This window comes from Equus przewalskii, chromosome 7, assembly GCF_037783145.1.
Source record: "Equus przewalskii isolate Varuska chromosome 7, EquPr2, whole genome shotgun sequence".
NCBI classification, from domain to species: Eukaryota; Metazoa; Chordata; class Mammalia; order Perissodactyla; family Equidae; genus Equus; species Equus przewalskii.
In genome coordinates, this window is record NC_091837.1 from 81,388,294 (window position 1) to 81,410,543 (window position 22,250).

A 22,250-nucleotide genomic window follows, 5' to 3' on the forward strand; every position below is an offset into this window, starting at 1 on the left:
AACACGCAGCCAAAGGAAGCTGCGAGTCCAGGGCAGCGTGGTGTGGGGGAACGAACAGGCCTGGCCCCTGGGAAGCTTTGTTCCAGGCCTGTCCCTTCATTAACTAGCTGAGCAGCACCTGAGAAGCTGCAGCGACCTCATGTGTACAATAAGGGTGTCAGAAGCTAGTGATGACTGAGACCTCATCCAGCTCGAAGAAGCTACCATGTGAAAAACGAAGCTGAAACACTGGAGGCCAAAGGGTTGAATAAAAAGAGACCTACTGCCTTAGCATTTCTTCCATCAGGCCGGAAGTTGCACTTCATGCAAGAAGGAACCCCATCCAAACGACCTAAATTCCTGAGGAAGGGAAACAGCCCTCTTCACAATCATAACTGGGAGCATTCCAGAGCAGAGGGGTAGATTTTACCCCAAATCATCACGAAGGAAGTATTTTTTTAAAAAGAGAGTAGGAATCACAGGATTCATTTTTTAACATGCCTGTTTGTACAATGTTAGATCATTCACCATGAATAAAATCTACACCACAGATAAGTGAAACTTCAAAAAAAAAGTTAACAAATTAGTACCAAGAAAAAAAGCGCCCACAGGGGAATGCTCATGCTAAGTGGTTGAGCAACAAGCCCATTCTAGGCTCAGCGCAGGATGGAGCTCCTTCCTGCCAGCCCCTGCCCTGAGCATCTTCCTTTCCCTTCAACTCTCCACACGACCGAAAGTCTTTCTGATGGATGAAGACGGGGCAGCAGTAAAGATGAAGAAGTCCAGAGCCGAGAGACGGTGCTGGCAGCAGGCAAGACGGGCCCTCAGCCATGAGCATTCCAGCTCACGGTTTTAGATGAGACTTCCTTCTCTGCCAGAAGTTACATGAATGTGCAAAAGAAAAATGGGGACATTTGATGAGCCGGAAGCTTTCCAATGTTTGTGGGCTTTAGGGAAAGAGGTACAGGGAGAGGCCACGGTACTACAGAAAAACTCACATATGTGCACAAGGAGATGTGGACGAGGATTTCTACCTGCAGCCTAGCATGCAATAGTAAAAAAAAAAAAAAGCAAACAGCCCAACAACAGGGAACTGATTAAATAAACGTTGGTGTACTCAATGCTATGCTGCAACAAATGAGGCAGATTTATTTTTATTGATATGGAAAGATCTCTAACATATCCTGGAGAAAAAAACAGGCAACTAAAGCTATAATGAAATACTACTTAAAACCCAGGAAAAAAGCAAAAATTAGAAAGGCTGCCAATACCAAGTGTTGACAAGGATGTGGGGCAACAGGAGCCACCAACCACTACTGGGGGAGTGTAACCACTGTGGTGAAGTTGAAGATACACGTACAGTCAACTCAGCAATTCCATTTTGAGGTATATTCCATGTTGCCCATGTGCACAAAGAGACACAGGAAAAAACTTTAGTAACAGCAGGAAACAAAATAAACTAACAAAAAACAGGAAACCATCTAAATATCCACCAGAAGAACTAATGAACAAAGGGTAGTCTACACATACAAGAGAATACTATATAGTAGTAAAAAATAAATGAACTATTACTTCCTGCAGCAACATAGAGGAATTTTAAAAATAGTATCAAGTAAAGAAATCAAGTTGCACAAGCCTATGTAGGAATGACGTGGTATAAATCTAAAGTGGATTAGTGATGGCCTCAGGCTAGGAAGGGGTTGGGAGGGAATCAGAGTGACTGCTAATGGGTATGGACTGCCTTGATGGGATGATGAAAATGTTCCAAAATTAATTCTGCTGATAATTGTGCAACTCTGTGGATATACGAAAAACCACTGTACATTTTAAATTGGTGAATTAAATCTCAACAAAGCTGCCAAAAAAAAATGATGCCATAAAGTTCAAAAAGAAGCATAAGTAAACAACATACTATTTAGGATCATATGCACTTATGGTCAAATTATAAAGAAAAGCCAAGGAAGATTAACAGAAAAGTCAGGTTGTGGGTTGCCCCTAGGAAGGAGACAAGAGGATGATGCTGATGTGGGCCCACGGACGGGGGTCAGGGGCCCTGGGAAATTCATTTCTTAAGCTAGGTGATGAGTGTGTGGTTATTAATTTGTTACTATGTTTTATACTGAAATATATTATATATATATATATATATATATATATATAACACACACATATAATTTTTTAACCCCAAAATTTCATAACCAAAATAAATTTTTAAATGCCCCTTGCCCATTGTGTTTATATAAAGTTCATTTAAATAAATAATTGAAATGAAATCATTTTCTAGTACAACATTGTGTTATGATCATTTGTGTGTGAATGAGTATGAGAGTCCATACACTTTTTTTTCTAACAACCTGAATTTCTAGACAATTCAAAAGTTTTAAAAAATTTTTAGACTTTTTAAAAACTGTCTACGTAATGTACACCATGATGACTACAGTGAACACTGCTGTATGGTATATATGAAAGTTGTTAAGAGAGTAAATCCTAAGACTTCTCATCATAAGGAAAAAAATTCTTTTTATCTATATGAGATGATGGACATTAACTAAACTTACTGTGGTAATCATTTCACAATATATGTAAGTCAAATCATTATGCTGTACACCTTGAACTTACACAGTGTTGTACGTCAATTACACCTCAATAAAACTGGGGAAAAAATAGTCGAATATGTATTTTAATCAGGAAAATCCTACACGCTTTCAATGAACTATTCACAGTTGAAGTAACTCTTTTTTCCTTTATACAACTGTGTTGATTAGACAGAAACTGCATCCTGAAGGCGGTAATTTTACCTGTTTATCATTAACGGAGTGTTTTTCAATTTCTTTCTTTGCCTGCAGCAGTTTGTCCTGAAAGCAATAAGGAACAATTAGTTCTGGGGACTGTCCATCCGTCTGCTTGGTTTGTTTAAAAGAAGAGAAAGAGCAATTATTTGTACAGTATTTATCAAATTCTAGAAAACACACTAGGCTGCACCTATATGGCACAGCTACGGACCAGAGTCTGTTGATAATTCTAATAAATGTTTTGATCTAACATTATTTAGTTGTGATATAAAACAAGAACAACCATACTGATATGCAATGTTCCCCAAACTCGAGGGTTCGTGTGACTCTGTGTCAAGAGTGCTTTCCTAAGAGACTGTCCACTACCGTCCTCCTCTACCACAGACGCAGATACAGTAGAAATCACTTTTTAGGTGGACTTATGCCTGGCTGCTTTCAAAAGTCATCTTAAGGGGCGGGCCCCAGGGCCAAGTGTTTAAGTTTGTGTGTCCTGCTTTGGCTGACAGAGGCAGCGTCCCACACAGAGGAACCAGAAGAACCCACAACTGGGATATACAACTATGTACCAGGGGGCTTTGGGGAGGAAAAAAAAAGAGGAAGGTTGGCAACAGATGTTAGCTCAGGGCCAATCTTCCTAAAAAAATAATAGTAATCATCATCATCATCATCTTCAGACAGGCAAACCTAACTGTGTAATTGAGCTATTCTTCCAAGGTCCCAATTTTGCTTGTTTTACTCATTTTCTAGAAGACAGATATAAGTTTACAGAGTCTTAATTTGCTATAAAAGTTGTAATTTGTATACATCATGACAGCTAGAGAAGAACAAAAAGGGAGGGGAATCCTTCAGAAAGACACGTAGGTTTCCTAAACGTGAATGTGCCTACAATACAATTATATTATTCTGTTAGTAAAGGTATAAACAACTTGACTTTGCCAAAATTGGAATAAAAAATTACATTAGAAAATAAAGAATTTCTCGATGCCAGAAGGCTTGCCCGCTCATTCACTGCCAGCAACGCGAGGACCACAGGACAAGTTTCTGAGCTCCTGACACACAGGCCTCCCCTGCCTCCTTGTTCACCTGTCTCGTGTCAAATATCGGCATTGTTCAAATCTCACAAAACGCCATTTTATGAAAGCTGTGTTTTCATTCCTGTAAGGTGGCTTCAACGCCAAAGTAAATTCACTGTTAGAGAAGTCAGGGTATAAATAAAAGGTAGCTAATTCTCCCTTTCTTGATTTTTTTTAAAGAAAATATGGCTATTGAAGGCTAATTCTGTGTCATTAGTTGAACATCTGCCCCAGAGCCCTCCATGGCTGCCATGTCACTGGGCCCTGCTCAGCTGTCCACTCGCCACCTGGGCAGTCATCATACCATTGCCCTCCTTTTGCGGAGGGGAATCCAAAATCCCCAAGCAACGATGCCACGCTGGCGTTTCCATTCTCTCCATCACCCCTCCCTTCACTTCTTCATTCAACAAATATGTTTTGAGCACCCGCTACGGGACAAGCGTTATGCCAAGCGCAGAACAACGGCAGTGGACAAAACAGCCCTGGTCACTTCCCCCCACCCCACAGAGCAAGAGGACTCCACGACTGTTCCTGGGAAGACAGTGTCACTGCTTTGGGCCATGGAAACAACTCTGGCAAGAATAACAGACCCTGAAAAAAAGAAAAACAGACTTTGTGTTGACTCAGCAAAACAAATGTTTTGCTAAACTGCTGGGGAACAGGGAGAGTTCCCTGTGGGGTCTGGGTTTCACCAGAAATCCGTATCCTGTCACAAGCAAATTAGAGAGAAACACCTACATAGCCTTCAGGACTCAGGTCTCAGCTCCCAGATCACCTCTGCGGGCACCCCCAGTGGGTGGAGTGCCCTCCTTGGCTTCCTGTGGCCAGGTGTGCTACCTACCTATGTCTTGGCCTCTCCTACCTCAAGATCTGCAGTGTCTGTGATGTTGCCTAATAGTTGCTGGCACTAAATAAATATTTATGGAGCTGACCTGATTTCAACCAAGAAGTCTTTGTCCTGAATACCAGAAATGACCAGTGGTTCAGGAATCACACCTCAAACCAGAGATGTTAGTGACTCCCAGTAAGGTAAGAAGTTTGTACAGCCTCTTCAGGTAATTTCAAGTGGAATTAGGGGGCTGGCCCCGTGGCGTAGTGGTTAAGTTCAATGCGCTCTGCTTTGGCGGCCCAAGTTCACGGGTTCAGTTCCTGGGCACAGACCTACACCCCTCATCAGCCAGGCTGTGGCAATGACCCACATATAAGGTGGAGGAAGACGGGCACAGATTTTAGTTCGGGGCTTATCTTCTTCAGCAGAAAATAAATAAAGTTGAATAAGTAAGTTGGTAATGACATACCTAGAAGACTTACCTCATTTCGTGCAACCAGAGTTATAAACGCTCCTTGTTTATAGCATTCAATAGCAACACACTTTCCAATGCCACTGGAGCCTCCTGTAACCTGAAAGCAAAAGTAAAACCTCTTCTTAGCACCTGAAATTTCCCTTCTGTGGGAAGTTTATTTAAAATAACTAGGAGGAGCTCTAAAAACCAATCTACTAGAACTAAATCTTTAGCTATTATAGCTTCTTCATCCCGGCCTGAAGGAATGAAATAAGTGCAAGCATGAAGGATTACGCTGTCAGCATGGCCTGCTGCTTAGACTGTTTTCAGTACTGAACAACAACTTGCACACCTATAATACTTTTCTGAGTTCACCGGAGGGAAAGGGCCCTATAAATCTAGTTCATAAAAATACATTAGCCTGCCTGTGAGTCCAGATCCAAATAAATCTTATTTCCTCATCACATATTTCCTATGCGCGACTAGCTCTACTAGAGATGAAAGGAATGGTCACCCACATATATCTTATGATCTTTTAAATGACTGCTTATTATAAAGTAATATATGCTCACATGGAAATATAGAGAAGTAAAGCTTTTCTTTTTGCACTATTCTATCCCTCACTATCTATAGCTCAGCCATACTGGCTGTTTTTCAGTTCTAAGCTCTCTCCAACCACAGGGCCTTTGCATATTCTATTTCCCATGCCAAGAATGCTCTCCTCCCCTCTTTTCATCTAGCTGGCACCTACTCATCCATCGAATCTCAGCTCAAACGTCACTTCCTCAGGACAGCCTTCACTGACTGCCCCTGCCCCCACCTCAATCCACTTTTCAGCACTGCATCCTTTTTTTCTTTATTTTATGGCACTCACATAATCCAACAGCCATGCATTTACTTGTGTGCATTTATTTGATTCACTACCATCTCTCCTATCACTGCCTCATAAACTTCATAAAAATACCAACTCTGTTTTTGCTCCCCACTATATTCCCAGCACTTAGCACAGTTCCTGGCATACAGGAAGGACTCAATATATATTTAACTTAATAAGACAAATGCAACATGATCTTTCAAGTCATTTTCCCTACGCGAATTACATAATATGGGCCAGGGGAGTGGGGGCTGGGGTTGTCAGGTGAATGGGGAAGGGAAGTGTCAGAGAGGGCGCTGTCCTCGCATGCTTTGGTAGCCTACTTAAAAAAAAATTGTATCATAACGTCTTAGGTTAAAAAACTAAACTTCACAATATTGCATTAAACAGCTGTATGAGAACTTAACCATTTCCCTATAATCAGGTATTTCAATTATTTGGAATATTTTAATGTTAGATTTAAATCATGAACGTCTCTGACCCCACCCCACGATTTCAAATCACCATGACGCCCCTCCCACAGAATGTACCACCTCCATGGGACTCCTGGGGGTCTCCCCTACTTCTCTTTCGTCTCAACTTTCCACCACTGAAGAGATTTCTTTGGCGGAGAATTAACCAATTATCTACAGGTTACTGTAAAAATATACCTGTTGCCCTGGCTAATGGCTGCCTCTGAGGAGCTCTTTGCCATTGAGATATTCCATGGGTGGTTCTGGTTTATTCTTTTTCGCCAGACATTCCAGTTCCATCGCAATTAGCAGGACCCCTAAAATGTGCGGGCTGTTTTATCATGTTTTTCCCGCTGCCCTTTTATCATGTTTTTCCCGCTGCCGAGATGTGCAGTTACTTATGCACACATCTTAGCTCCCTCGCCAGACTGTCAGTTCCTTGAGGACCAGTACCAAGTCCAGTGTCTCGCCCTCATTCCTAGCACACTGCCTTGCACAAATAAATATCTGCCTATGTTAATTTGTAATATGTTGTATGATGCCCTTTCTCTGAAAGATACCATGCCAAAAAAATTTCCCTCTTTGTTATTCAATGAATTAATGGCAATTGAAGTTCTGAGGTTACTGAGAGAACTTACTTGCTGTAAGGTGCTCCGTAGATATTAGCTATTGTTATTATTGCTGTTCTTTTTCTAGACTGTAATAGGTAAGCTGGCTGTGTAAATTTACTGCACACGCACAGCAAAAAACTGTTCAACCTGGTCACTCATAAGATTTTTCCATAAGAACAAAAAGTAAGACAAACTTTTGAATCATGGTTCATGGGAAACAAACCTTCAAGTATCTAAGAATATACATAAGTCAATTCCAGGCTATGTTATTCTTGCATGCCACAAGAAAATATAAGAGATTTTCATAATGGCTAAGAAAAACAGCTAATATGTATTGAGTTGTCTGACAACTGGTAAATTGAGCCCAGATGTAGGCCACTAAAGATAACAGTTTAATGGCCTTTCTTTATCACTGACTCTTACTATTCATTGCAAATATTCTTTAAATATTACTCCCTCTTAATCACACCATACACCTCTAACTGAGGGCAAGAGAGAGGGTGGTTTGCTGCAAGGAGGGTTTCTCTCAGCCATCTCCAAGAAGCAAGGACTTGATTTTCCAGTTCTCACCAAGTCGATTAAACAGTTTTTTAAAAATAAGCCGATTTAAGTAAGTACATACCGTGTAAGACTTCAGCACAGTTTTACCACTGTAATTAGGAAGATAACACTAGTACATACGAACTGTTCTAAAAGCAAAACAATAAATAGCTATGACCTAAGTCTGTTCAGGCCTCCGCATAAGCAGACATTCTAAACAGTAACTCCCTCTCCTAACACAGCCCGGCCTAGTCCTAAGGAATCTCAAGAAAAAGAATTACACTTTCACTCTTCTTATGACATTTCTTTTACAGATGGTGACATCACGTGAATTATTCATGTCATCCTCACATTATTTTTAGTGGTGTATTAAAACAGGATGGTGAAAATAAATTCTTCTTGGTCTGTCCAAGCAGACTCGTTCATCATCTTACCTAGGGTGGCAAGCATTACAGTCAAGGTTAAATGAAATTCTTTCATAAATACTGACTCAAATTTTTCATTACTGCCTTTGGTTTTACCTTTTTCCAAGTTATGCTCTGCAAACATAAAAGAATCTGACTTTCAAAGCCATGCTTTTGAGGCAAGAGTTCTCTTGCGGATATGACACTTTCCTCTCTAATGAATTTATACTCACCTCCTCTTCTAGCTTCCACACCAGAAATAGCAGGAATTAGAAATATACTGATAAATTTACAAAGGAGAACTTAAAGAAAATGCGTTAACTCATTCACAAATTCTTGTCCAGATTTAAACCACACTAAAAGAAATGACCGTCCTGTCCTATCACAGCTCAGTAGGGCAGCTGGACCTCACCGGAGACACCCATATGTCACCTCCGGCACGAGGAGGATTTGTGCTGCCAGCTTAGTAGCTAACTCTCCTTTTTCACAACCTCCAGCCTCAATGTGCCTCGGGGTTGTGAGATCCAAATAAAAAAACGGATGAGAAAGCCACTGCAAGAGGTGAAATGCTGGGTGCAGGAAAGGAGGCATTCTCCCTCAGTTTAAGATGCCACACCTGCAGAAAAGGGATCTCCGAAGGCTCGCGCTTCCACTAAGAAACAAACCAAACCCATGCACATCCCCTTCTTTCCTGAAGCACTGGCCAGGTCGCCCAGCTCATCCCTCTGACTCTGAAATGAAGGCAGACGGTTGCACTGAAACTGCAATCAGCCGACTCCGGGCTGAGCTTAGAAAGACAAGCGGTGTAGAGGTGACAGAAGCGTCCCAACACCGCTGGCCAAGACTGCCAGCCTGCTGGGTTCGGAGCAATTTTTCCCCCAGGTGAGTCACTTCCTGGATTCCTTTGGCAACTGCTCTTTCGGTCACTCACACAGGCCATCTTCCAGTTCCGAGCTGCCTCGGCGGGTCCTGGCGGCTGGGACCCCCTTCCCTACTGCCGCCTCCTCTCGACCCGGCCAGGACAGGGCGCCTCGCCCTGCACGGCCACCGACCGCGGTCTCCCCGGCAAAGTTTCTCAGCCTTTCTGTTCCTTAGTTGACTCATCGGGAAAACTGAGAACAAAAATATCCTCATCCCAGGGATGCCCCGGGGATTAAGGAGCGCTCCGGACCCCTGGACCGCCGGGACCCGGCTCGCTGGCGCTGTCCCCGCTGCCTCGCTCTCGGGCCCCGGGAGGAGCCAGGTGCAGAAGAGGGCGGGTCCCCGAGGCCCTCGGCAGAGACAGTGCCGGGCTGGACGGCGGCAGGTGGCCCTCCATTTGGAGAAAGGGACGTCGGCGGCCCGCCTGCTTCGCGGGCCGGCACGCCAGAGGACGGGCTCGGGGCGACCGAGCGGGCCGGGAGGGGGCGGCGCAGCAACAGGAGGCCACTCACCACCACATGCGCCCCGGGCAGGGCGAGGGGCTTGGGGCTGATGAGCGGCGACACCATGTAGAGCAGCAGCACGAACGCCACGAGGAAGGCGGCGGCCAGCAGCAGCATCGCTCGGCCGGGCCGGGGCGCGCGGGCTCGGCGCGGGGCTGGCGGCGCCGGCGGTCACGCGCGGCCCGCCCGCAGAAGCCGGCTGTTTGGGTTCGCGGCGCGGGGCGGGGCGGCGGCCGGAGGGGAAGAGGAGGAGCCGGCGGAGGGCGCGACCGCGGCGGGGCGGCGCTGTCAGGGGCGGGCGGCTAGGCCCGGGCAGCCCGAGGCGGTGGATCCGGGCTCCCCGGTGCCCCCAGCGTGGGGACAGGGCCCCGTTCCCTCCCTGGGGAGATGGGGCCTCTCCGACTGCGCAGCGGGCGAGCCTGGGCGGCCCCACCCGCGAGCGCCTCTGGCAGGGCTGGGGGACGCTCCGGGTTTGGGTCGAGGGTGCTTCTTAGGACCGCGGAGAGCAGGTGTCCAGACTTCCCCCAACCGCGCCTCGGGGGTCAGAACCGCTCCGAGCCTGCGAGTTCCGCCATCTCGCCGAGGGCCGCTGGTCTGGAGCTGCAGGAAGGGTTCCAGAGCATTCTGAACACAGGCTCTGGGATCGCCCGAGCTTGTTGCAATATGGAAGCCCTGAGATCCAGCTGTGAAATCCGGAGCTCCATTTCGGATTTTCGTGGCGTACTTAGAAAATGGTCACAGCCCACTTTCGCTTTTCAGAGGACCGAGAAAGCATTTAACACAGAGTTTAAAAAATCACCCAGATAATTGAATTTCATTGAACTCAGAGTTCATTTTCTTTGCCAAGGCAGGGATTAAAAAAAAAAAAAAAGCTTTGTTGACGTCTAATTCATATCCCTTATAATTCACCCATTTAAAGTTCATTATAAATAGTTTTTAGTATAGTCACAGAGTTGTGCAACCATCACCACAATCGATTTTAGAGCATTTGGTTACACTCAACAAATTCTGTACCCCTTAGCAGTCACTCCCCATTTCCTCCCAGTCCTAGGCAATCAGCAGTCTTTCTGTGTCTATAGATTTGCCTTTTCTGGATATTTCATATAAAAGAAATTATGAAATATGTAGCCTTTTGTGTCTGGCTTCTTTCACTTAGCATAATGTTTTCAGGGTTCGTCCATGTTGTATAATGTGTCAGTACTTCATTCCTTTTATCACCAAATTATATTTCATTGTGTGGATATATCACATTTCATTTATCCTTTCATCAACTGATGGATATTTAGGTTGTTTCCACTTTTGGGCTATTATGAATAATGCTGCTGTGAACATTCACATACAAGTTTTCGTGTGAACATATGTTTTCATTTCTCTTGGGTACATATCTAGGAGTTGAACTGCTGCATCTTATGGGTAACTGTATGTTTAGCTAGGATTGCCAGACTGTTTCCCAAAGCAGCTGCACCATTTCACATCTTCACCAACAATATGAGGATTCCAGTTTCTCCACATCCTCACCAACACTTATCATCTGTCTTTTTAATAAAAGCCTTCCTTGTGAGTGAGAAGTGACATTTTATTGTGATTTTGATTTGCATAAGGTACATAGTTTCGTTTGCTTGCTTGGTTTTCCTTTTGTTGTTTTTAGAAATACTTAGGAGCTCAGGAGCAAAGGGATTGATCTGAGTTTTTCTTCTTTCCTAACTTATTGCCCAAATTTAGACAAATTTTAAGGTTTGAGGGCACATCCCCAAGACTTCTGACACCAGTTGCAAGTTTGGGGTGTTCCCAAACCACCATCAGGTTTGATCATTCTCTCGAGGGGCTTATAGAACTCACTGAGAGGTATTATACTCATGGTTATGGTTTACAACAGAAAAAGGATACAGATCAACATCAACCAAAGGAAGAATTGCATAGGGCAGTCTTGAGGGCTCCAAATGCAAAACTTCTGCTATCATCTTGAAGCCAGCTACCTGAGGTTACTGTAAATATTCAATGAGAACATGATTACCCTTTGACCTTGTTCCCAACACACACACAGATGAAAAGAACTTAAGCTTGTTAATTTGCTGCTTTCTTGTTTAACCTGAGGGGTGACTCAAGGGTCACAAGGAGTTATGAACTTGTTTTGCAGAAGGAAAAGAATGCCTTTAAGGAAGTTACGACCACCAGATAACCAGCCTCCCGCTGCCATTGATGCCCAGAAGTCTGGTTGCCCAAGCTCTTATCTGGAGTAAAAGAAACACGCAGTTCCCCTTTGTTTCTTCAAAACTCCTCCTCCCAACCCCCTTAGCTCTATAAAGACCCCCTTCTTTTTTCTTTCATTAAAGTGGATTTGAGAGAACTTATCCTCCCACCTTCTTGTTTTGGCCAATTTGAATAAATCTTTCTCCATCTCCAAGCACTAGTGTCTCAGCGATTGGTTTATTGCACATCGGGCACACAAAGTAGAGAATAAGTGGATCAGTATCAATCTTTGGTGGAGTCAGGACATGTGATCCTTCCAGCATAGGTGTGTGACAATATGCATGGAGTACTGCAAACCAAGAAAGGTCACCAGGGAAGCTTATCTGGTGTCCAGAGTTTTTATTGGGGTTTTATTATGTAGGCATGATTTACTGATTGCTCAGGTGGCTGTACTTTGCCTCCAGGTTGACTATTGACACATGACACAAAGCTTCCACCTATGTCACATGGTTGGTCTTTCTGCATAGCCAGTCTCCACCTTAAAATCCAGTTTGGCCCACCCTCATCTAAACAAAGACACTTCTAACAGGTATGACATGGATTACCTCCAGGAAGCCAAAGATAAAGACCAGACCTTCTCTTTGGGCAAGGCCAAATCCTTACTATGCAGGCTACCACCTGACCTTTATCCAAAGCTCTCCTACAGCAAAACAAACATATGCCTAACATTTGAAGGATTCAGAGTGGAGTAGGAGGCTCTTAACTCAATTTCCCAATGGATTTAACTATCAATATCAGTACTGCCATCTTACTGATAAGACAATGCCGGTGTTACACCATATCGCAGTATGAGTTGTAGACATAACCTGAAAAATAAGAGTCAAAAGATCGTAGCACATTACTAGAGTTTCACTTAATTGTCAAAAACTGGTCCAGCTCATCATCATATCATATGACCACAATGTCTCCCAAAGCAATGCCATTCAGGTTTGCAGGCTTCCATTCAACTCTAAGTCAGTTTCCAAAAACAGGAGTGGTCTTCACCCTTTCAGGAATCTGGCATAATTGAGCCCTCTTAAGAGACAATATCATCTTTCGCTCTGAGCCTCCCTCAAGGCATTAATGTCATACTGGATTTTCCTTGTTGCATAATCCTTTTTTTTTTTTTTTTTTTTTTCCAGAAAGCAGGCACTGTTCAAGCCTAGAAAGCTTATCTATGGTTTTTTTTTTTTATTGAGTTATTGATAGGTTACAATCTTGTGAAATTTCAATTGTACATTAATGTTTGTCAGTCATGTTGTAGGTGCACCACTTCACCCTTTGTGCCCACCCCCCACTCCACCTTTCCCTGGTATCCACTAAACTGTTCTTGGTCCATAGTTTTAAATTCCTCATATGAGTGGAGTCATACACAGATTATCTTTCTCTCGCTGGCTTATTTCACTTAACATAATTCTCTCAAGGTCCATCCATGTTATTGCAAATGGAATGATTTTGTTCTGTTTTGCAGCTGAGTAGTATTCCATTGTATATATGTACCACATCTTCTTTATCCATTTGTCTGTTGATGGGCACTTAGGTTGCTTCCACCATAATCCATTTATTCATTGTTTTACCCTCAGCTACTATTACTTCTTTCTATTTGTGATTTCTTTTTACTCAGGCTTTTCCCTGTTGGAAGGGCCATTAGGTTAAGCCTAGTACTATGCTGTTCCAGATTGCCAAGACTGATACTAGTCTAGCAAATGCCTCCCCCTCAGTCCACTCCCGTTCATATAGGGTAGGGTAACAGGTACAACACTAGTGGGCTTTCTCAACCACTAGGCAATACAACTGCATTCACTATTAATCCCAATTTTGCCAGATTAGCAACAGCGTAATCCATGCCTTCAGCCTCTTAGGAATTCTGGTATAAAGGTTTAAAAGTAGAGTTACAGTTTCTTCCTTAGGGGTCATCCTGGTTCCAGCACCCACGGTTGAAGCCCTGGTCCTTGGGACTACTGCATCAGGTAAAAAAATAAGAAAGTTGAGGCGATGTGGAGAAAAAAGTATAGTCGTACCACCATTTTCTCTCCTGGCCAGAACTGCAGAGTCATACCAGCATTCTCCCCCATCCCTTCTCCTCCAGATCCCCTAGAAAAGTGGAGAAATCTATCTAATGGGGACCCCCCTTGGTCCCCCTCACAGTGAATGTGAGCACACACTTATGAAGGTGTGTAAGTCAGTCTTTCATGCCTTTATCTCCCTCTTCCTGTTTTAGTCAATAAATGTTCAACTGCCCGTTCCAATTCTCCACTAGACCTTTACTCTGAGGGTGATAGGCAACATCATACGTCCGTTGGAAGTGATATCTCTTTGCCCATTGTTGGACACTTTGGAACCTGAAGTTTGTTCTTTGATCTGAAGAAATGTCACTCAGAGGTCCACAGTGCTGCAATAGCTTCTGGTCCAGTCCTCTTGTTTTTAAGGGGAGGATTTGCCCTGAGCTAACATCTATTTCCAATCCTCCTCTATTTTTTTTCTCCCCAAAGCCCATGCATGTTTATCGTAGTTGTAAATCCCTCTAGTTCTTCTACGTGAGCTGCTGTCACAGCATGGCATCTGACAGACGGGTGGTGTGGTTCCACCACCAGGAAATGAACCTGGGCTGCCGAAGCATTGAGAGCGCCAAACTTTAACCACTAGGCCATCAGGGCTGGTTCTGGTCCAGTCCCTTTATAGTATTTTGAGCATTTGCATCTGCCTCTGGGCGTGCAAGGCCCAGTCCAAAGTGCGTCTATTCCTGTCAAGGCCCATTTGTAGCCTCCACGGCTATTAGCATCGGTTGAACTGCCAGCTCTTCTCCCAGGGGAATCTGCCCCATAGCCATCTGCAGCCTCTGTGGTTCTTGTTAGCAGACAGAAAAGTTCTTATTGGCTCTTTGAGCCCCAGAGGGTCCAAGAAGACAATGTTTAGACCATCCCATCTCTGCATTGCTGCGGCCCCCATATCCACTCATTTCCTAGACCCAGGGAGCCACCTCAGGTGAGCACATCAGGGGATCCACTTTCTGCTTCCAATCACCTTCCCATCCTAGAAGGAGGTTCTTCTGATGTCCAGCAACATGCCCTCATTTAACATACCTATTTGAATTCCATATTGATTTCCACAGGGCAGCATCCCCTGCAGACATCCCTTTGACAGGCCAGCTTTCCGTTGTTCTTCTACCTAACCACATGGCCAGGACATTAGCCACTGCCCATGAGTTGGTTCAAAACCCAAACAAAGGGGCTCATAGCACATAATGCGGCCCACTGAGCTGATTTGTTTTTACCTTCTTCAATCAGAGTGGTAGCCTTCCAAACACGATGCTGTCCATTCACCTTGAAACTGCTGTCCATAAACCAAGCAGCTCTTTTTTGATCAAAAGAAAGCTGCTCATAGGCCACTGCCCAAGTAGCTACAGGCCCAGCAATTCTTCAGGTGGTTCCAAAGTTGGCCTAGGGGAAAAGAGTCTGTCTGCTTGTGAACACCTGTTACCTCTTTGCATTGCCCTTGTGGCATGTTCCTGCAAAACCAGTTCCACTTTATTACGGACCTCGTCTGGGTGCTGCCTTCTGCATTAGTGTTTCTCTAACATCACCCAAGACATTATGTGTATTTCAGTCTTCAAGATTAATTTTATGTCCTTCAGTCACAGGTGCAGTTTCAATTAATGTCCAGTAGCAAGCTAGTAATTGCTCCTTAAATGAAAATCCTCTTATCCAAAATCTCAGTAGTCATTGATAGGTGGTGCTCACCGCCCTTTGTCATAAGCTCCAGTCTGAGTAAGGATTCCAGGATTTCTTTCAAGTGGTGTTATGGATAAGATCTAGCAATATTTCCAGATGTGGACTATGCACCCCTCAAATCCAAATAAATGAACCAGACTTGGGTCCTAGTACATGTTTTGTCCACCAGGTATCCTATACTGTTTAAAATTAACAGCCTGTGTGGGTTCGGGCAACATTACTGATTCCCATTTAGCATGGCCAATCACTATTGCCTGAAGGGCAGATTTACTTGCCTCCTGTTTTATGATACTAAATAGAGGAAACTTTCCCCAGTCAGACACAAAATCCATCCTCACAATTCACATGAAGGAGATGTAACTGCTTCACACAGTCTGTTCAAACTTTCCAATTTTCGTCCAAACTTTCACCTTAATCCCATCAACCATTGCAGCCCCATATCCTCCCAGCCTAACGATAGTTCCTGTTAGGACTTCACCAACAGGTTTTAGAACCACCTAAATGTTCATCAATGGATGAATGTATAAGGAAAACGTGGTATACGTATATATACAATGGAATACTAGTCAGCCTTAAAAAATAAGGAAATCCTCCCACTTGTGATAACATGAATGAGCCTGGAGAACATTAAGCTAAGTGAAATATGAGAAAATTTCACAGAAATATTGTGACACAGAAAGACAATATTGCATGAACTCACTTGTATGTGGAGTCTTAAAAAAAAAAGCCAAACTCATAGTAACAGACAGCAGAATGGTGGTTACCAGAGGCTGGGGGAAGGGAGAAAGGGGAGATCAAAAAAAACCCCAAAAAGTAGAATGGTGGTTTCCAGGGGCTGGGGGAAGGGGGTTATAAAAAAAGAAAAAGTAGAATGGTGGTTTCCAGGGGCTGGGGGAGGGGGTTATGGAGAGTTATTTTTCAGTAGGGTGCAGAGTTTCAGTTTTGCAAGATGAAAAGAATTCTGGAGATGAAGGTAGTGATGGTTGCACAATAATATGAATGTGCTTAATACCACTGAATATACACTTCAAGATGGTTAAGATGGTAGATTTTATGTTATGTGTATTTTATCACAATAAAAAAAATTGGGAAAAAATGTCAATTCTCCCCAAATTGATATACTGTTCAATGCACAGATCAATGGAACCCAAAAACAGACCCATGCAAATACAGCCAGCTGAATTTTGACAAAGGTGCAAAAGCAATTTACTGGAAGAAAGGTCGCCTTTTTAAGAAATGGTTCTGGGACAATTGGACAGCCATAGCCAAAAAAATGAACCTCTACCTGGACTTTACATCTTCTGCAAAAGTTAACTGATGGTGGATGGTTAATAACTGGACCATGGGGTGTCCAGCTATTTGGTGAAACATTTTTCTGGGAGTGTATTTAATGTGATAAGCATTTAAATTTGCAGACTGAGTAAAGCAGATTGCCTTCCTCAGTGTGGGTGGGTCGCATTCAATCAGTTGAAGGCCTAAATAGAACCAAAAGGCTGACCCTCCCCCAAATAAGAGAGAATTATTCCTGCCTGATGGTCTTTGAACTGGAGCATTGGCATTTTTATTTGTCTTTGGACTTGAGTCAAAACATCAGCACTTCCTGGGTCTCCAGCTTGCCAACTCACCCTGCAGATCTTGAAACTTGCCAGCCTCCATAATCATGTGAGCCAATTCCTTACAATAAATCTTATACATATCTTCTATTGGTTCAGATTTTCTGGACAATCTTGAGTAAAACAGAAGGAATCACGGACTGAAATGTAAAACTATAAAACCATTAGAAAAAAATTGGATTTTAAAAGAATGAAGACTTTGGTCAATCAGGCAAAAAAAATCAGGTCACTTATGTACAAAAGAAATCAGGCTAGTTTCAGATTTCTCCAGGGTGACATTCAACATGAGAGAACAATGACACGTCTATAAGATCCTCAAGAAAAGAATGTTGAGCCAAGGTTTTATATCCAGCTAATCTGTATTTTACCCATTGAACGTGTAATAATTAGGGAAATACTTTTCCCATGAGTGCTTCTTGAGAAAAGTATAGAGGCTATTGTCTTAGTCCATTTGGGCTGCTATAACAGAATACCAGAACAGACTGGGTGGCTTATAAACAACAGAAATTTGTTTCTCATAGTTCTGGAGGCTGGAAGTCCAAAATCAAGGCGCTGGCAGATTCTGTGTTTGGTGAGAACCTGCTTCCTTGTTCATAGACAGTGTCTTTTCACTGTGTCCTCACAGGGTAGCAGGGGGAAGGGGGCTCTCTGGGGTCTCTTTATAAGAGCCCCAATCTCATTCATGAGACCAGAATCACCTCTCAAAGGCCCCAAACCCAAATACCATCACACTGGGCAGTAGGATATAACACATGAATTTGGGGGGACACAAACATTCAGTATATAGCAACTATAGAAGGAACTTCAGCCAGCCAAAAGATGACTGAGAAAAGTATAGTGAAAGGACTATCTTTTGAAAATTTGAGAAATCATATATTTATAGTAGAGCAAAGACTAAAACAAATGTAAAAGCGAGGGTAAAGAATGATATATAAATGTTATATACCTTAATAATGTAAGAATAATAAAATAAACATATTTTGGGAGGGGAACGAGAAAAGCATATGAAAGGTAGAGTGACTTTACTAATTGTCTCATTTGTAACTGAAGTCTAAAGATACCATTTAAAGTTGCCAAATCAATAGAAGTATAAACATTTAACACCATGAAGGTAAACAATAAGAAATATATTATTATCCAGCTATTCCACTTCTGGGTATTTATCCAAAGAACATGAAAATACTAATTTGAAAAGATATATGCACCCCTATGTTCATTGCCGCATTATTCACAATAGCCAAGATTTGGAAGCAACCCAAGTGCCCATCAACAGATAAACGGATAAAGAAGATGTGGTATATATATATACAATGGAATATTACTCAGTTGTAAAAAAGAAGAAATCTTGCCATTTGAGACAACATGGCCGGACCTAGAGGGTATTATGCTAAGCAAAATAAATCAGACAGAGAAAGACAAATACTCATATGTGGAAGACAAACAAACATCTAGATAAGGAGAACAGATTGGCGGTTACCAGAGAGGAAGGTGGTTATGGGAAGGGAGAAAGAAGTGAAGAGCACATAAGTATGGTGATGATGGAAACTAGACTTTTGGTGTTGAACGCAATGCAGTCTGTACAGAAGCTGAAATATAATAACGTACACCTGAAATTTACACAATGTTATAAACCAATGTGACTTCAATAAAATAATTTTTTTAAAAAGAAATATATTATTGACGCAAATCAGGTGAGTTGGGAAGGAAGAGGAAGAACGTAAATTTTACCATTGTTTATGGTACAGGACTAAGAGACTATCAGAGGAAGTAGAGGGATATGGGACTTAATAAGGTGTAATTATGGAGGCAAACAGAGCAGTAATACAGACTTTCCTAACGAGAGGCGTAAAAATGAAGAGGGAAGATAACGCTACCACTCGTTGCAGATGCTGTGATTACGTTCCTCTTGCTTCCGCAGCTCTCCATGGTTCTGAGTCTCAGGAGTTCCCTGTGTTATGCAGGGCTGATGGGAGTCCACCAGGCAGTGCTGTGCTTTTCACTCTTAGTGCGGATCAGTGCTTCTCAAACTGTGTTGAATGTCCAGTTTCCTTTTCCATTTCCTTTCTATAGCAAACCAATCAGAAAAAGGAAATGAAACCAAACCAAAACAAAGACATGCAAAATACAAGACTTCATGATTTGTCATTAGAGTCAACTGACTTAAAAATACATTTTAATAAATATAATCTGAACAAACATAACATAGAGAAAAAGAATGACAAAACTGTATCTACTCTTCATTGAAACTATGTGTAAAAGTGATTAAAATAGAGAATTATTTTTGTAGCAAACAATAGTTTGCAAAGATGGCTGCCATGATATCTCCAATCCCATATGCTCTTTTATAATGTGACCTTGACAGTCATTCCATTGAGTGGTGAGGTCTGTATCCCCTTCCCTTGAACCTGGGTGGGCCTTTGTGACTGCCTTGACCGACGGACTGCAGGCAGAAATGACACTGTCAGACTTAGAATAAATTCCAAAGAGACAGGTAGCTTCTCTCTGGTCTTCCTGGGACACTCACCTTTGGAATGGATCCATCATCCTCTGAGTGAGCTCAAGCAGTCTGTGAGAAGTCCACGAGAAGAACTGAGGCCTCCAGCCCACAGTCCCAGTTGAGCTCCCACTCAAAAGTTAACACCAACTTGCCGGCCATGTGAGTAAGCCATTTTGATAGTTCATTCTCCATGGCCCAGTGACACCACATGGAGCAGAGACGAGCCATCCATATTGAGCCCTAACTGTAGATTCATGAGTGAAATAAATGGTTGTCATTGTTTCAAGCCACTGAGCTCTGGAGTTATTTGTTATGAAGCAACAGATAACTGAAACACTATTACACTGGTAACTGTCATTTTGCTTTCTTAATAAAAAAACTTATGAGTGAAATAGCAATTCCTCATATTACATGCCTATTCACACTTTGAATGAACATGTCTATGTGGCGTTTTCCTTGTGAGCAATGAGCCTGCTTCTTTCTTGTTATCTAGTGTAGGTTGGGTCATAAACAACGCAACTCACAAGGCATAATGTATAACAAAGCTATTTGAATGTTTGTTTTGATACGCTCCCACAAACAATCTCAGATATATTGGCAAGAAAAGAAGAAAAAATTTTAAAGCAATTTCATCAAGTTCAGGATGTTCATTTCTAACTTTATCCAAATGGTGTATTTCAAAATTCATCTGCAATTCATTCATGAGTTATGAGTTCCGATAATTTATCCCATAAAGTTATGGTTAAATATAAATTATCTTTTGATGAAATAAATGGATTCCAGATCCATGAATTTCTTATGAGTGGATCTTCTTCTTCTTCTTTTTTTTCTTTTTTGAGGAAGATTAGCCCTGAGTTAACTGCTACCAATCCTCCTCCTTTTTCCAAGGAAGACTGGCCCTGAGCTAACATCTGTGCCCATCTTCCTCCACTTTATATATGGGACGCCTACCACAGCATGGCGTGCCAAGCGGTGCCATGTCCGCACCCAGGATCCGAACTGGGGAATCCCAGGCCGCCACAGTGGAACGTGCCCACCCAACCGCTGCGCCACCCGGCCAGCCCCATGAGTGGATCTCCTTTTGATGAAAAATAAAATTCAAAATGTTCTACCAAATTCTTGATCGTTTCAATGATAATTTTTTACACATCACAATATCAAAACCATCACTGATGGTTGTTGTAAACTATGGAAGATGTCATCAAAATCTGTAGACACTCAGTTCTTTCAAGCCTGTAACTTTTCTTTTGGCCCTTCAATTTTTATCGGCCACTGAAAAACATGTCATACTTATTCCTTGCATGCAAGTTAATTAAGATAATTAAAAATACCATAAAAATGAGACATACAAGCAAACTTAGCTGTCCAGTTCACAGCTTTTAAAAAATTCGGTCCAGATTGGTTTGTTACACTGTTTTTCCCTTCGATAATCATCATTTCCCAGCAGTTTGTGAGTGCCTTTCATGTCATCTCCTATGGACTGAATTGTGTTCTCTCCAAAATTTATATGTCGAAGCTCTCACCCCCAATGTGACTGTATTTGGAGTAAGGAAGTAATTAAGGTTAAATGAGGTCTTAAAGGTGGGGCCTGATCTGATGGGATTAATGTCCTTCTTAGGGACATTAATGAAGGGAAGGCTTCAGATGTCTCTCTCTTCCCATGCCCCCCACTCCACAAGAGGACACAGCTGGAAGGCAGTCTGCGGTAAGCCAGGCAGAGAGCTCTCACAAGAAACTGAATCTGCTGGCACCCTGATCTTGGACTTCTCAGCCTCGAGAACTGCTTGAAATAAATTTCTGTGGTTTAAGCCACCCCATCTGTGATGTTGTATTGTGGCTGCCCTAGCTGACTAAGACATCATCTCATTAAATAATTTCAAGTTTAATTTATAAACATTATAGAATGCACAAATTTTGCTACTTCACTAAGCGTACAGTTTAGTTCAGCTAATATTTTTCACAGCACAAAGGAAGCAATGCATTGATTTACATTCTGGCACAAAGTAGCTGCAGATGCTTTCCAGACATTGCGGCTGCACTATTAGAACACATTCCTGCAGAAAACTTAACAACAAGCCGCCTTTGTTGACAAAGGAATCCTTCACAGTTTTGTAAAGCTCAGAGCTAGTTGTGTTTGTCAGCAATGAAACTGGAAATAAGGAACTTTTCCTTCACGTCATCATGTTACAAGTGTGTATATGCTAAAAGAATTGCCGTTACCAATATCTGTGCATCCATCAAGTTGTGATAAACATACTTAGCTGGCTTTCCTTGTTCTGTGAATTGGTATTCTGGTTCTGGAATATGTTAAGTTGTGGTTCATTGAGCAGTGGTCCTTCAGCTGCCTTCTTCGATGCAGATTCACCTAACATTTCCAAGCAAATCTCACTGCTGCCATCCTTCACCGATGTCTCAGCAATGCGTATGGGTTTCTAGTCTCAACAAATGGGCGTGCTACTTTATAAAGAATCTGCAAAGCCCTACTGTTCACATGTGCCTTTCTTGGCTTTATAATCTTCTTCCAAATAATTCTTTTGGTTTCGAACTTATTTCTTTATAGTTTGATGCAAATTCCACTTAAGTCATGATGGTTTCGTTGTTGCGTTGGTCAGTACACCTCTCGATAATGACACGTTACTGTTTCAGCACTTCACATCAGTTGTGACTACAAAACCAAGTCATATTTCAAATAAAATGAGTACAAATATTTTTCTTCTTCTTAATCACTCCATCATCATCATTAGGTAC

At 42.5% G+C, this 22,250-nt stretch overlaps 1 protein-coding gene across 1 annotated transcript in view; it reads right to left on the reverse strand.

The window, feature by feature from the left end:
* Nucleotides 1-10,092, reverse strand: part of KDSR (3-ketodihydrosphingosine reductase) — a 44,889-nt gene extending 34,797 nt beyond the window's left edge. The window contains exons 1-3 of the mRNA XM_070630286.1: nucleotides 9,442-10,092; nucleotides 5,156-5,245; nucleotides 2,778-2,834 (exon numbers count right to left, since the gene is read on the reverse strand). Of these exons, the coding sequence (XP_070486387.1) occupies nucleotides 2,778-2,834; nucleotides 5,156-5,245; nucleotides 9,442-9,549 (255 nt within the window). The 5' untranslated portion in view covers nucleotides 9,550-10,092. The remainder of the gene's footprint in view (nucleotides 1-2,777; nucleotides 2,835-5,155; nucleotides 5,246-9,441) is intronic.
* Between the last annotated feature and the right edge of the window lie 12,158 nt (nucleotides 10,093-22,250).